A 13,937-nucleotide genomic window follows, 5' to 3' on the forward strand; every position below is an offset into this window, starting at 1 on the left:
TATTTCTTGAAATATTTTATTCAGAGGCTGATTTTGGTTGATTGGTGGGAGAGGAATTTGAAGTGAGTGGTGTGGTCATCCAGTCAGGTGTAGGAATGGTTGCTGTTGAAGTCTAAGTGAGGGAGAAAACTGTCAATCATCTAATCTGCAGCCCACTTAAAAACGATGTATGTCTCAAGATAATTCATCCATGGTGTTCCCAAATCAAAATAAGTGAAGCAGAAATTCAGTCTCCTGTCTAGTTTGCATTGCTTTGGAAAGATCATGTTTAATAACACGTTATCCAATAGTTTTACATGAAGTGAGTGCTGAACCATTTGCTTAGTCAGCAATTGACAATTTTAATGATTGTTTTAGTTTTTTAAGGAATTTAGCAAAGTAAGTAAAAGTGTAAGTGAAGTAAAAATGCCAAACTGTGGCTCAAATTTTAGGATTTGCTGTTTTACTAAATATATAATATACAGCTTGGGCTTTGGAAACTTATGGGCATGATTTGTCTTTTTTTTACTTAATTGAGTAATCAAAAAAGATTGATAGCTTCTTTGAAAAATGAAATTATTTATTACTTGCAACACTACACTGAGTACAACTTTTTTTTCTAATTAGACTTTTACTGAGATACAGTTTTATCATTTCAGCAGGGGATTTCTGCAGAGTAAGACATTTTTGCACTGTGTTCCTTCTCTCGTTGTACACATGCTCCCATGCTCACCCATCACATCCTCTCCTTGTGTTTCTCTCCCCAAGGATACCAGAGGGTCAGGCAGAAGCCGGGTCCCTCGCTGCAGGGAGACTGCGCTCCCTGGAGGACCAGCTAACCAGAGCCAAACAGAAGATCCACAGCTTCCAGAAACTCACTGGAGATGGTAAGCAGGGCGGGGCCATGTAAAGGTTTGCAGGGAAGGATTTGGCACAGAGCTTGGAAAGGATTGATTTTGAAGGTCCGCACCAGTCTTGACTATATATGGTGGAAACCAGTCGACGTCTCATGTGAGCTTACGCCTGCAGCAGGAATCTCAGACGTGTCCAGCGTTAAACCTGCTGTAGCTCAGGAGCGATGACGGCAGAGCTGTGCCGTCGGATGGGAAGGGTTATGTGTGTATTTGCCACTCTAAGCAGTGGTCAGAGGGGCACGAAAGCTGTCAGGTGAATGGGGAAAAGTGTGAATGAAGTGGAAGCCGCCCGATGGCAGAATGGGAGAGGAGAGAGAGGAGAGAAAAGACAGACAGACAGAGAGAAAATAAAGGACATGTGAGCGTAAAGGGCAGCAAGGGGTCAGCCTTTCCATCTTGCCGCAGGGGAGGAAAAAGCTAAAAATACCCTCCAGCTTTTTTTTCCACCCAGGGAGAGAATGAGGAGAGAAGAGAGAGTGCAACATAGGAAGGTAGAAGAAAAGAGATTTTCCCTCACCACCACCTCCTCCTTCTTGACGCTTGAGGCTGTCCTTCCCGTTCCTGGGTTGTTTTGTTTTTTGTTTCTCTCCGCAGAAACCAGAGCAGTCAGCTGTGTTATCCATGTGGGTTACCTCACATTGTTTGGCTCAGTTGGGGTATAGAGTTCCTTCCTGTTGGTAGAACTGTGTGGGAAAAGACATGAGAGAGGGCCACGACGCACAAAAAAAAGTGATCAAGTGCTCCTTATTTAGGTCAAAGCAACACCAAGGGACAAAGAATAAAAGAGGAACATTTTAATGGTTATATTCCAAAAGCTTGGTTTGTGCCATTAGCCTGTTTAGACTCATGTAATCTAATGCTCAAACATTCCTTAAGACCTGGCATCCTTTCCTGTCTCGTTCCTCCCAGGTGTATTCCTGTGGAGCTGCTTTGAAGTTAACGTCATCGATTCATTGTTTTAGATCATGCCTGTGTTTCAAATGTCATGCCAGCTGAGTATCTTTGTTATGTTATGTTGTGAGCCGTTCTCTCTTACTTACCCCCCCTGCAGGCCCAGGGCCCACTCAGGAGGAACTGCGGAGGACGGTGGAGAATGGTGTTAAGGAGTTCTGGTACTTTGTTCGCAGCGAGGTGAAGAAATTGGCCAACGCCGAGCTCAGCGAGAGGCAGAAGTACGCCGACACGCTCCTGCAGGACCTGGGACACCAGGAGAGGTTAGTATGTAGTTTCTTTAAAGTGGAGATGTCGGGTCGGCCTCTAGCTCACCCAGTAAGAGCGTCCGCCCCATTTTGGCTGAGTCCTGCAGCGGCCCGGGTTCGAATCTGACCTGCGGCCCTTTGCTGCGTGTCATCCCCCATCTCTCTCCCCCTATCCTGTCTATCCACTGTCACTATAATAAAGGGAAAAGCCCCAAAACATAATCTTAAAGTGGTGATGTCAAAATGTTCCACAGTGATTTGAAGAAAGCCATTACATATGTGGCTGAGCTGACACTGAAATCAGTAAATCAGACTGTTGTTATTGGGGCAGTGCCTCAATGAATTACACTGTCACCTCCACGAAGGAAGTTGAAGCAGACCTGGCTGGCAGGGCTGTTCTGTGTGGAGTTTGCATGTTCTTCTTATGTTTGTCACGGTTTCCTCCCTCAGTAAAAACTCATGCACATTTGGTGAATTTGAAACTCTAACATGCCCATAGATGTGAGTGTGATTGTTTGTTTTTCTTCTCTGTGTGTTGTTTCTTCAACTTAACACACTCTCATCAAGTATTGGGACTCTTATTCCTTAAGGACGTTTTACTTTTTGGTAAATGTATATATATATATATCTAGGTCTGTGACTCCATTAGCCTAACTAACTGATATTACTGAGCAATCAGCTGGCCCACCTGGTATATACAGGCCTGGGTATTGAACCTCAATACTTAATTGGTGTCGACCAAAAAGCAATCATAGATTATCGAACTGTCAAGTACCAAAAGTTGACATTCGATGTTTGATTCGATTTTTAATTTTGTTTACTTTACTTCTTCCTTGCATTTAGACAAATGTAACATTTAGGAACTTTGGCTACTTTGAGGTAAGTAAGTATTAGTATTGAAACTCAAGTATTGCATCAGCAATAGGTTTGAAACATTTATAAGAGTAGGCCTACCAGCCCTTTTTATAAATTGGGTGTTCCTACATCCTTCTTATGATGATTTTAAAGTAAAACTGAAAGCTTGACACTTCACACTTGCCAGTTATGAGTGTCTCAGAACCTGAATGGAAAAGGCAGATAGAATTGACAAAGAATGAACCATTTTGATAACTGATTCATTATTTAAGTAACTTTTAAAGCAACAATTGTAAGCATTCTCTGTTTCTACCTTCTCAAATCATACCTTTTGTCATCTTAAAGACTTAATAATGAATCAGTTATTTGAACAAAATAATCCACAGATTCATTGAGGATGATAATTGTCAGTGAAATAGCGGAAGCCCTAGGTGGGTAGATGTTGGCGGTAGGGCTGAAACGATTCCTCGAGTAACTCGAATAATTTGATTACTAAAAATCCTCGATGCAAAATGATTTGCCTCGAAGCTTCGTTTAATTAATGTTACCAACGTTGTATCGCTCACGGTGTTTCCGCACGGAGGATTATTACTGTCGCACACCGGGCAGACACTGCTGGCGACACATACCATGAAGACTGATTACAAAATGAAGAAAGAGCGTAAGGGGCTAAGAGAAGAGACAGGCTGGAGAAAATGACAGAAAGTGTCCAAAGTTTCAGTTCAAACGTAATTAAAACGAAAACTCTGTACAGTGTGTCTACTGCAAAATCGAACTAGCGTACCACAATAATAGCACGACGTCAATGCTTCAGCATCTCAACAAAAAACATTGAGTCTAACTTTTTCCTCCATTCCACGAAGCGGACCCGACAAAAGTAAATCACAGAGTCGTATGGACGATGAAACTACACCAAACACAACAACTACAAAAATATGTAGTGGTGACCACAATTTGATCTAAAGAGCCAACTTGTTGACTATCCCTTTGGAAAAACAGCTGATTGTTGCACCATTTTCTCTCACTCTCTCTCTTCACGGAGAAACAGCTGATCAACGATTTACTAGCACAAGTGTAACAGAGCTGTGTGACATTGTAATCAAATATATGAATGAAAATAGGTTGAGGATAACTAATATTTACATATAGGCCTATATACAGATCAGTCTCAGGTTGAAACTTGTAGTTCTGAAAGTTAAGTTGCACAACTTAAGGTAATGTTCGCGTATGTTTCATGTATGCCTTAGTTTGAGGTTGTTAGTGCATTTCAGAAAATGTTTTCTTTAGAAACAATGTAATATGGCACTAAAATGCACTTAATATGTTTAGTTTTTTGAGAGATGATATTGTAAGCAATGTAAAAATGCAGCTTTATCCAAAAATTAAACCAAACTATTGTATATTATTGCTCTTCAATAAAACAAAAGTATTTCTTATCCGATTACTCGATTAATCGATGGAATAATCGGTAGAATACTCAATTACTAAAATAATCGATAACTGCAGCCCTAGTTGGCGGTGCTCATGGCTCTGCTTACTCATGATGTCAAAAGTTGACGCTTTTGACGGGAGAACTTGAAAGCAGCACTGGCGGTGGTTGCTGAGAAACAAAGGGCAAAGGTCATAGATACACTCTCTCTGTCTTGTGGATGGCTTCCACCCGGCTGAATGAAGAAAGGCCCGATGTTACTTAGCCAAGGGGTTCATTGTAATCCTTCTGAAGTGGCTTACAGGGCCCATTGTTTAGTCATTGCTGCCTAAGCAGCTTTCCAAAGACTGATTCCTCACCCTATACACACAGGCATGCATGTACACACACACATACAGTCACAGACTTTCACGTGCATTCACTCTCCATCTAAGCCCCCCGGCTTTCTTTCTGTGCTGAAGGCAAAGGCTGGGAGAGCCAGCACAGATAGGGGCAGAGGTGGAAAGAGCAATGAAACGTTTGACTCGTGTAAATGCACGGCTTCCTCATTTAAATTCTGCTCAGGAAGTGAGTAAGGTCCTTGTCTGTTATACTTCCCGAGTAAAATAGAAATGTAGCACATTAAAAAAAGTATGCAATTACTTACCTTCTCTCCCAATGAAAATGATCGCTGCGTTATGAAGAGCTGTTAGTTTCAGAGACAGCTGAAATGAAATTCCGTTTGCAGAAATCACAACAAATCGAAGTTCAAATGTCGGAAACGGGAAATGTCGGAAACGGGTAATCAACACCTCTGAGTGTATCACCATACTGGTGCCTGTGTATCAGTAACATATACTGTAGTAAACCGCCACATCACAGTGTATCTTGATACCAAGTCTCAGTTAAAAATGACCTGAAACAATGTTATTGAGTTTCAAAGTTAGAAGGTACTTAAAGCACTCAGGAAAAAAAGATTTAAACATCTACGTATATTTCCATGACAACTGGTCAAATTCCATCTGCTGATGGAGATTACGTGATGTGGTTGAAAGCTCTAGAAGAGGTAACAAATGGACAATGAGGAGAGATTATTATTCTTATTATAATTTTTAACTCCACTTTAAATCTGCAACTATTGATTATCTTCATTATTGATTAGTGTGCTGATTATTTTTCCGATTAATAATTTAGTCTATACCATGTCAGTGAAAAAAAAAAGAGCTAATGGTGATGTTTTCAAATATCTTTATATAATTAATATAAAAATATAATTGTATCCAACCAAAAGTCCAAAGCTATATATTAAAGCAGCCATATTATGCTCATTTTCAGGTTCATAATTGTATTTTAAGGTTGTACCAGAATAAGTTTACATGGTTTAATTTTCAAAAAACACCATATTTGTGTTGTACTGCAGTGCTCTCTCTCACTGCTGCAGATCCTCTTTTCAGCTGGTCTCTGTTTTAGCTACAGAGTGAGACCTCTTTTCTTCTTCTTCTTCTTCTTCTGTACTATCTTTGATTGCACTGCACATGCCCAGTAGCTCAGATGTAGATCATGTCAGCTAGCTAGCTCCATAGACAGTAAAAGAAAGGCTGTTTCTACAACTTCGGTCAGTTACAAGGCAGGATTAGCTGGGAGACTTCTAAATGAGGGCGCACATGTAAGTAGTTCTTTTGTAGATTATGGTGAACTTGTGTGTGTTGTAGCAGTGCTTTGCTATTGAGAACGAGGTAGCATGCTAGCGTTAGCATGCTAGCGTTAGCCATAGTGTTAGCATGCTAACGCTACGAGCTAATGGTTGCGGTTAGCCTGCTGCTGTCGGCTTGTGACGTCACAAGCCGTGCCGATTTTGAACAGCTCACCCGGAGACTGAAGGCAGGACACATTCAGAAACCGTATCTCACTCTAAACAGCATGGATGGATTTTTTTCAAAGTTTGTATGTGTGTGGAAGCACCAGAGACACAAAATAACACCCCAAATCCCAGAAAAAGTGATTTTTTCATAATTTGGGCACTTTAAGCTGAAAGCAGTGAATCTTTGCCATTTTTACTTGAAAAAAAATGACTTAAACGACTAATTAAAAATCCTAAGTGTTACAAATTCCTTTTCTGTTCATCAATTAATCGACAATCATTGCAGCTCTAATTACTCTTTAACTTGCTCTCTACTATGTAATAGTATCTAATACTCTAATCTAATCTATAAACTAAGTAAAGCATATTAAGAATGAAATATTACATTTTGGGCAGAGAAAAGTGACTGTGTAGATAATAATTACTACATGTTTGAGATATTTAGGGATTTATTTATAAATTGTATTACACAGTACTGTACATGCTGCAAAGAAATGCAATGTGTGGTCTGAACTTATGTCACTATATCTTTAGAAAATAAAGGTCTCACTAAAAACCCAAAATTGAAACTGAAATCAATAAACTAACATGATAAACTTAAACATATTTGCAGTATTTTTTATGCCTAACCCAAAGAAGAGAAACACAAAGAAAACTTAAGAAGAATCACTCTCCAAAAGTATGATAGACATAAACTGTGTAACAATTCAATCTAAGGGTGAATCCCAAAAACCCCAAATAGTGTAAAACACTGATCATTGATACAACAGGATGGATAGGACACTGGCTGAAACTGTTGTGTCGGAAGGGAAACAAGGAATGAAATCAACCCATTTTAAGGGCTCAGTGGCAAATAGGGTAAACTCACTGTTCAGTTCCCACCAAATGGCTCACATTTTGTCATAGAAGAGCTTGCTATGGGCCTATAGGCCAGTGAAAGAGTATCTTTTCTCTTCCCTCCCTTCTGCCTATCCTCTGGCTTACCTGGCCTGGTGATATTCATGCTGTAATGTAAGCCTGAAACCTTGTAAAGCTCTCTCGTTGGTGCATCATCAGTACTCAGAAAAACTGTGCTCTGCTGCCAAGCCCAGCGGCGGCAGCCAATCAGAAGCACTGGGGAAGCCCACAAGCTTCACACATTTAAACACACATAAGAGCATACACCCACCCCGATGCATAGGGACATCACGGCGGTGTGGTGTACCCCTGTCTTGCTGCCAAATTCCTCAGGGCTTGTCTGTCGATTCCTTCTTGTTAAGTTTTGCGGCCAGTCAGGTTAGCTTTTCCTTCCCACAGAGAGTTGGTGATTGCTCCCCCGTGCGTTTCTAGAAGAGAGTTTGACATCTGTGCACACATTGTGGTTCCAGCTTCAAAATGGGACAATGAGTAATGATACGGTCTTATTTGTAGAAAAATGCACTATTCACCCTGCCACACTGCTGAAATGGGACATGTTGCATTTATCTACTGTGTGTGTGTGTGTGTGTGTGTGTGTGTGTGTCTTTGCATGCACTACTGAATATATGCAAAATAACTCTCAGTCACACAGAATGTGACTGATTTAGGTCAAAGAAGTGAGTAATAAATTAAGCTTGCTAGTGTGTGTGTGTGTGTGTGTGTGTGTGTGTGTGTGTGTGATGTGTTTGTATCTGCCCTTAGCTGCAAGAATCAGAGCTCATGGGCATGTTTGTAAGTGGATGGTCACAATAGTTGGCGGTGTGTGACATGGCACAAATTCGCTGTCGGAGGCTTTGCAGATGGCAGACTTAATCCAAAAACAAGCTAAACAACCAGAAAGACGTTGTTGTCATCAGTCAGCTTGACACAACAACACTTGAAACATTCTGAAACCATGATGAGCCTCAGTAATGTTAAACACACCAACTATTAACATATGCTGTCTAGTGGATGTTCTATCTAAAGCCCTACGTAATGTAGGGACTTTTGTAGGCGAAGGGTTTGGTCTCGCAATCTTCCTGCTGGAGAACACAAGTCACATGATTCAGTAGTTTACTATCATCTGGCTGTACGTTTTGTTGAGGAGAATTTCTGTGCAGAAAATTGCATAGGGTCAGTTAAAGTTAATTCTAAGAAATGTCTGCACATAACGGTAAGCATCCTATCTGGACTAAAAGTAAGGTCACAGACAAGATATGCAAGTATGTAATGCAACATGTATAAAATATGCAAGTTCACTTAGTCAAGCTCATGTTTACAAAACTCGTCTGCATATTTAAGTAGGGGTGGGCAATATTGATGTGGACAGTATACATCTTTTTATATTTTGATATAGATATACCATGCTATTGTAAATTGTCTTTCTATAAACAGTTTAGAAACTGCCTGTTTTTGTTTGATCCAGTGAACTAGATAACTGAAAAATTAAGTAACTGTACGTCGTCACGTCTCGTTGATGCATAAATCCTGTAAAACAATCCTGCTGATTGATTTGCTCTATGTTCTAGTTGGTACAACCAGCAAATATTTTCATTATTTTGTAGCCAATCTGAAATGGACACATACCTGAGCCCAACATTAATATATTAGTTTTCAAAAAAAAAGACCCGATCTGAAAGGAGCAGGAGGCAGCGTGAACCAGACACGATCAAAAATGCAGTTGACCCAAACAGAGCCAAATAGGGAAAGAAGATCCAGGTCCCTGGTCGGGTCTACCAGGAACTAGTCTCGCATTGCCAGACCTTCCTCGACAGCACTGCAGAGGAAGGTCTGGCAAGTCAACACAACATTCTTGGATAGGAGAAAAAGGTGCCCTGGTTTATTGGCATTTCTTTAAACCAATCACAGTTGTCTTGGGCAGCGCTAAGCGCCAGAGGCAATGACGGTGCCTCTGCAAAATAGCCTCGGGAATGACCTTTTTTTGGTGGAACGTGTACATTCAAAAGTTGTTTTAGTCGTGCAACAGAAAACTCAGATTGGACAGATAGTCTAGCTAGCTGTCTGGATTTACCCTGCAGAGATCTGAGGAGCAGTTAACCATAGTCTTCATAAATTCACTGGAGTTTAGAATGCCAACACAAAGAAAGCGGAAGGTAATGGACATCCAGTGCAACTTCTGACAGCACCAGAACTATCCCGTAAATGAAACGTCGTTGATATAGAGTACCAGGAACTGACTGGATCTGTAAGTCAAACAAGTTTTAACTGCGTCATGACCATGAACTTGTTGTTGAATCCTTGCCACACATTTAAAATGGCTGCTAATATGGGAATGAAGCGCTTTACAAAGCAAGACATGAGAGAGTTGTCGATGGGTTATTTAAGGACATTTGCACATTGTATTACAAACGTTAAAAAATTCCCAACAGAGTTTGTAGCAATCAGTGTCTCTGTTCAGTTCATTATAATACATACATAATTAAAGTTTTGAAATGTGTATGTGTCTGCAGGTCCATCATGACAGACTTGTACTACCTCAGCCAGGCGGACGGAGTGGGCGAGTGGAGAATAAAGGAAGCTAAAGACCTGTCGGATCTGGTCCAGAACAGAATCACCTACCTACAGGTATCTACAGACCTACCTGCTGCTCAGCCAACTGGCCTTGCACTCTCACACTCACACACACAGTGTCATATACACACCTACATGTAGACACAAATACACGGTAAGCATTTATGCGAATGGGTCTCTCACAGGTATGACTGCGTATATGCGTTTTTTAGGACATCTTTCACACTTGCTTGTCTCATTTGCACCATCCATAACTGTCGGCATCAGTTTCCACGAGGAGCAGGTGAGGGGGTGTGATAGCAGACTGTCTCAGCAGTCGGATCTGACAAGCAGAATTCTTGTTGCTTGTCAGCAGTTTAGTGACACGCACAAACACATAGACACACATACAGATTTGTAAAATGACAGATCGGCAGACACACATATGCAGAAATGCAAAAAACGTCTACACTGTACAAAGACAGACACACACATATTTACTCAGGCTGAGGTAGATGCAGATATGCATAGAGCAACACACACAACCTGAGACCCATGACACATCCAATCAACCCCAGCAGCCCTGCTCTCCTCCCCCATCTCTGGTGCTGCTGGGTTCCCGGGTGGGGTGGTGCGCCGCGGCACCGGGCCCTGCAGCATTAATGAGCCAGTGTGTTTGATGAAGAGGACCCAGTCAGTCTGGCTGGGCGGAGACGGCACCACTAACAGCTGCTGTCACCACCGCTGAGGGATCACACCGCTCCACCAGCTGCCGTCACTAATTCATCACACACACACACACACCGAGTCGTGCACAGATAGATTCAACCACACCTACACAAGCAATTGCCGCGCACACACACATAACGCACAGCCACAAGAATGATGCACACACTCTTATGCAGTGAGTTGCCCTGTGTGTGTGTGTGTGTGTGTGTGTGTGTGTGCTTGTGAGTGTGTGTGTTGCTTTCTCTCTCACACACACTCACACATCTATATGTACACACAGTGACAGACTCCACCCTCCTATCCTGCTGTCTCTGCCACCCGCACCAGCCTCTCCCTTCAGTCCTGGTTTGACTAACTCCGTCTCTGCGTCTGCTCCATCTGTCCACTCACAACATTCGGTGAACATGACTGGCTTCTTCAGATGTATTTCTGTTGGACACGCTTTTCATCTATTTTTGCACTGTGAGCCTTTATATGCTGGTTATAATTGGTAGTGACAAAAATCGTGTTTTCTTTTTCAATCTTTGCCGTTTCTGCACTGCATTTCCTAAAGATCACATTGTCACTCAACAAACGTGTCCAGTACCTTAAAGTTATAATCCTTAAAGCAGTTACAATCAGTATTTTTATATTGTGTGAAAGAGGATGGTCAAATTCATGAACTCTTAGAGAATTATCAGCTGACTCAGGCAGTTCCCCTCAGCTCTACATTGTTTTGGTTACAACAGCCACAACGTTACTGTTTTTGTTCAGTCTCACTGCTGTCAGGGACCTTAGGTGTTGCAGCAACTCGAATTCCGCTACAGCGAGAGGAGAGGCTCTACTACTTTCTTAGTGCGCTAGCTAATTCTTGTGAATGATGAACAGAGAGAGAGCAAGGGCAAGGGGGATGAAACAAACAGAAATGTCATATTTCAATCAAGCTTTCTACATTGTTTTTCACTGTTTGTGCTTTGACTGGTGCTCTTTTAATCACATCATCTCGTTGCACCCTCTTTTTTTGCAGTATAATGGAATCAAAGCCACCTACTGCTTATCTCGATGAACCAATAACCACATAATGGTACAGGATGGAAAGTATTCTTTTGCCTATCTTTTGCGATACATTTGGATGGAAACCTGACTAGTGTTGTGTTTACAGCTTGTTAAAAAAGTTTTTGGAGCTTTAAGATTTTAGTCCTGGTTGATTTGGCGACACCGGTGGTTACTGATGGTATGACGCATTGGAAAAGTCTAGAAAAATACTTGAGTATCAGACTTACTGGCAACTTACTGGTTATATAACAGTCAGGTTACAACAGTTCATACAAAGGATGGGTGTTTAAAAGACATCATATTAAAGCATAGGCCTTACTAAATGCAATGTTTTCTACCACAATGGAAAGTTAGTGTTGATAATACACATCCCAGAGTTCCATTTGAAGCTGATCTGCTGAGAGAAATGAGAGAGTGAAATGTGGAGTGAAAGCATTCAACACACACAGGCAACATTGTGGCACAGTAAAAGTGTGAACCTATTATCAAATGTTGTCTTCTGCATTTAAATGCGTGCATTGCACCGGCTTTTGTTTTCCACATCTTGTCCAGTGCGCATCCTTTTCTGTGAATCCCTTGTGTGTAGGTACACAATTTGAATCCAATAGTGGGAAAGACAAACTCAGCAAAAATTAACTATACAAAGAGGCAATTACAGAATGCAAAACATTAAATGGATATTGCTGAGAAACATTGCCATCAGTAATAGTACCAAAACTGTTTCCCAAAATATATTTTTTTCTGAAAACATAAAAACTGATGAAAAATGTCTTCTTGAGATGATAACATTTGAGTTTTTTCTCGGTGGACCTCTTTGTCAGTTCAATCGCTGCGGATGTAAGTACTCACTATGCTTGTGCCGATTGGTGATCAGATAAATATCGATTGAAGAGATGATTGGCGATTGGTTTTTCCAACGCCTATATTAAAGCAATTTGAACTAACTTGCTATCTGCGTCCTACTGTTCATTTAGAGATGTTTCTGGTGAGCTCTAAGTCTGCTTGCGAGCCACATTATTCACCAGGAGTGATGAGTGAATTTTAAATCCTAAATGTTAATTATAAACCTGTTTTCCATCTCTTTTCCGTGGATCGGACATCTGATGGGCTATGCTTCTTTCAGACAGTAACTCTACTAAGTTACAGCAGCTAACATTAATGATCGAATTTCCCAGGTGCGGAGCTTCGCCTCCTACACGGCAAATAAACTACAGTTATTACATGTAAAATTATCAATATACTGTAGGAGGCAGAGAAATAGCTAACATTTGACACACCGATCAACAGAGAGTAGGAGAGTGACTGAGAGAAGCCATCGCTAACTGCTAAACTTAAGCAGCTAACAGAGCTAATCACCTGTAAACAACTGTGGGATTAGCGAGAAAGTCGCTAAAAGTGGGAGAGAGCTGTGAGTGTTTGAGTAAACTAGACGCTATCAGCAACACAGCATCGTCAAACGCAAATGTAGCAATACAGCTGCTTGTCAGCCAGGCCGGTGTAGCATATGAATAATGTTGTGTCCAATTATGTGTTCAATGTAGCCAGCCTGTCAGACTGGGGATCAGATCGCATATCAGCGATCTCGAGTAACCATAATCCATTAAGGAAAATGCAGAGACTTTAATGAGCTGGATATTGTGTAGATCTGCTGGCAACAGAGTAGCAAAATGTAGTGGAGTTTTACTTCAGATATCTTCAAGTGTGCACAGCTTCCTTTCATCTTCCACTCTGTTTTTTGGAATGTGGGCATCACAGTGGATAATTACCTGAGCTTGACATACTATTTATCTTATCCAGTTGTTCTCAGCCATATTTCCTACATAAACAATATCACTGTGGTTTCTCTGAACTGAATCACTCTGCAACGGCCTCTGTGTTTGACACTCAAAAAGCTCACCATTTAAACAGGCACTTAACATACAGTACAGAGCGGTACTCAGATACTGCCTTTGTGCACGCATCTGCCGTCATTATCCTTGAACTGAGTTTCTCAGTGTTTCGGAGTCATTCCAGCCTCATCACTATCAACCAGGGATCTAATGGTGGCCTCTACGCCACATGGCTCATGCCACATATTGATCTCATGCAGACATTGCGGCTCAGATTCTTTTGTCAGGACGCCAATGTAGATTATTAGCACAGTAACTTAGCTTACACCTATGGAGCTAGTAATGAACCGGCATCCTGTAACTCCAGGGAAATACCTGTGTGGCTTGTTGTCAGCTCCATGGCTGCTGTACTCTGCTAGCCGGTGGGTGCCGCGTGGCCTGATTACTGTGAACCATCCACAGCTGCAGCAGCCTAATGAGGAAAACACTCCCATCAGCCCGTAATTGCTGTTTAGGAAGCTGGTTGGCACAGGCGTTGCGGATTCGATCAGACCGGCTGCCGAGCAAATCACAAACCGCCCGGCAACACATCGACAACACAGCATGGGTGACTCTGTTGGTTTCCCTGTTTTTTTTACGGAAAAAAGAGAAGTCCTTGTTTCTTCCCCCCAGCGCCTCTTA

The 13,937-nt window shown here is 41.6% G+C and overlaps 1 protein-coding gene across 3 annotated transcripts in view; it reads left to right on the forward strand.

The window, feature by feature from the left end:
- Positions 1–13,937, forward strand: part of fut8b (fucosyltransferase 8b (alpha (1,6) fucosyltransferase)) — an 88,872-nt gene that overhangs the window by 59,536 nt on the left and 15,399 nt on the right. For all 3 annotated transcript variants that reach the window (XM_031321800.2, XM_031321803.2, XM_031321802.2), the window contains exons 3-5: positions 748–866; positions 1,945–2,107; positions 9,624–9,738. In XM_031321800.2, the coding sequence (XP_031177660.1) occupies positions 748–866; positions 1,945–2,107; positions 9,624–9,738 (397 nt within the window). The remainder of the gene's footprint in view (positions 1–747; positions 867–1,944; positions 2,108–9,623; positions 9,739–13,937) is intronic.

Source organism: Sander lucioperca, chromosome 19, assembly GCF_008315115.2.
Source record: "Sander lucioperca isolate FBNREF2018 chromosome 19, SLUC_FBN_1.2, whole genome shotgun sequence".
NCBI classification, from domain to species: Eukaryota; Metazoa; Chordata; class Actinopteri; order Perciformes; family Percidae; genus Sander; species Sander lucioperca.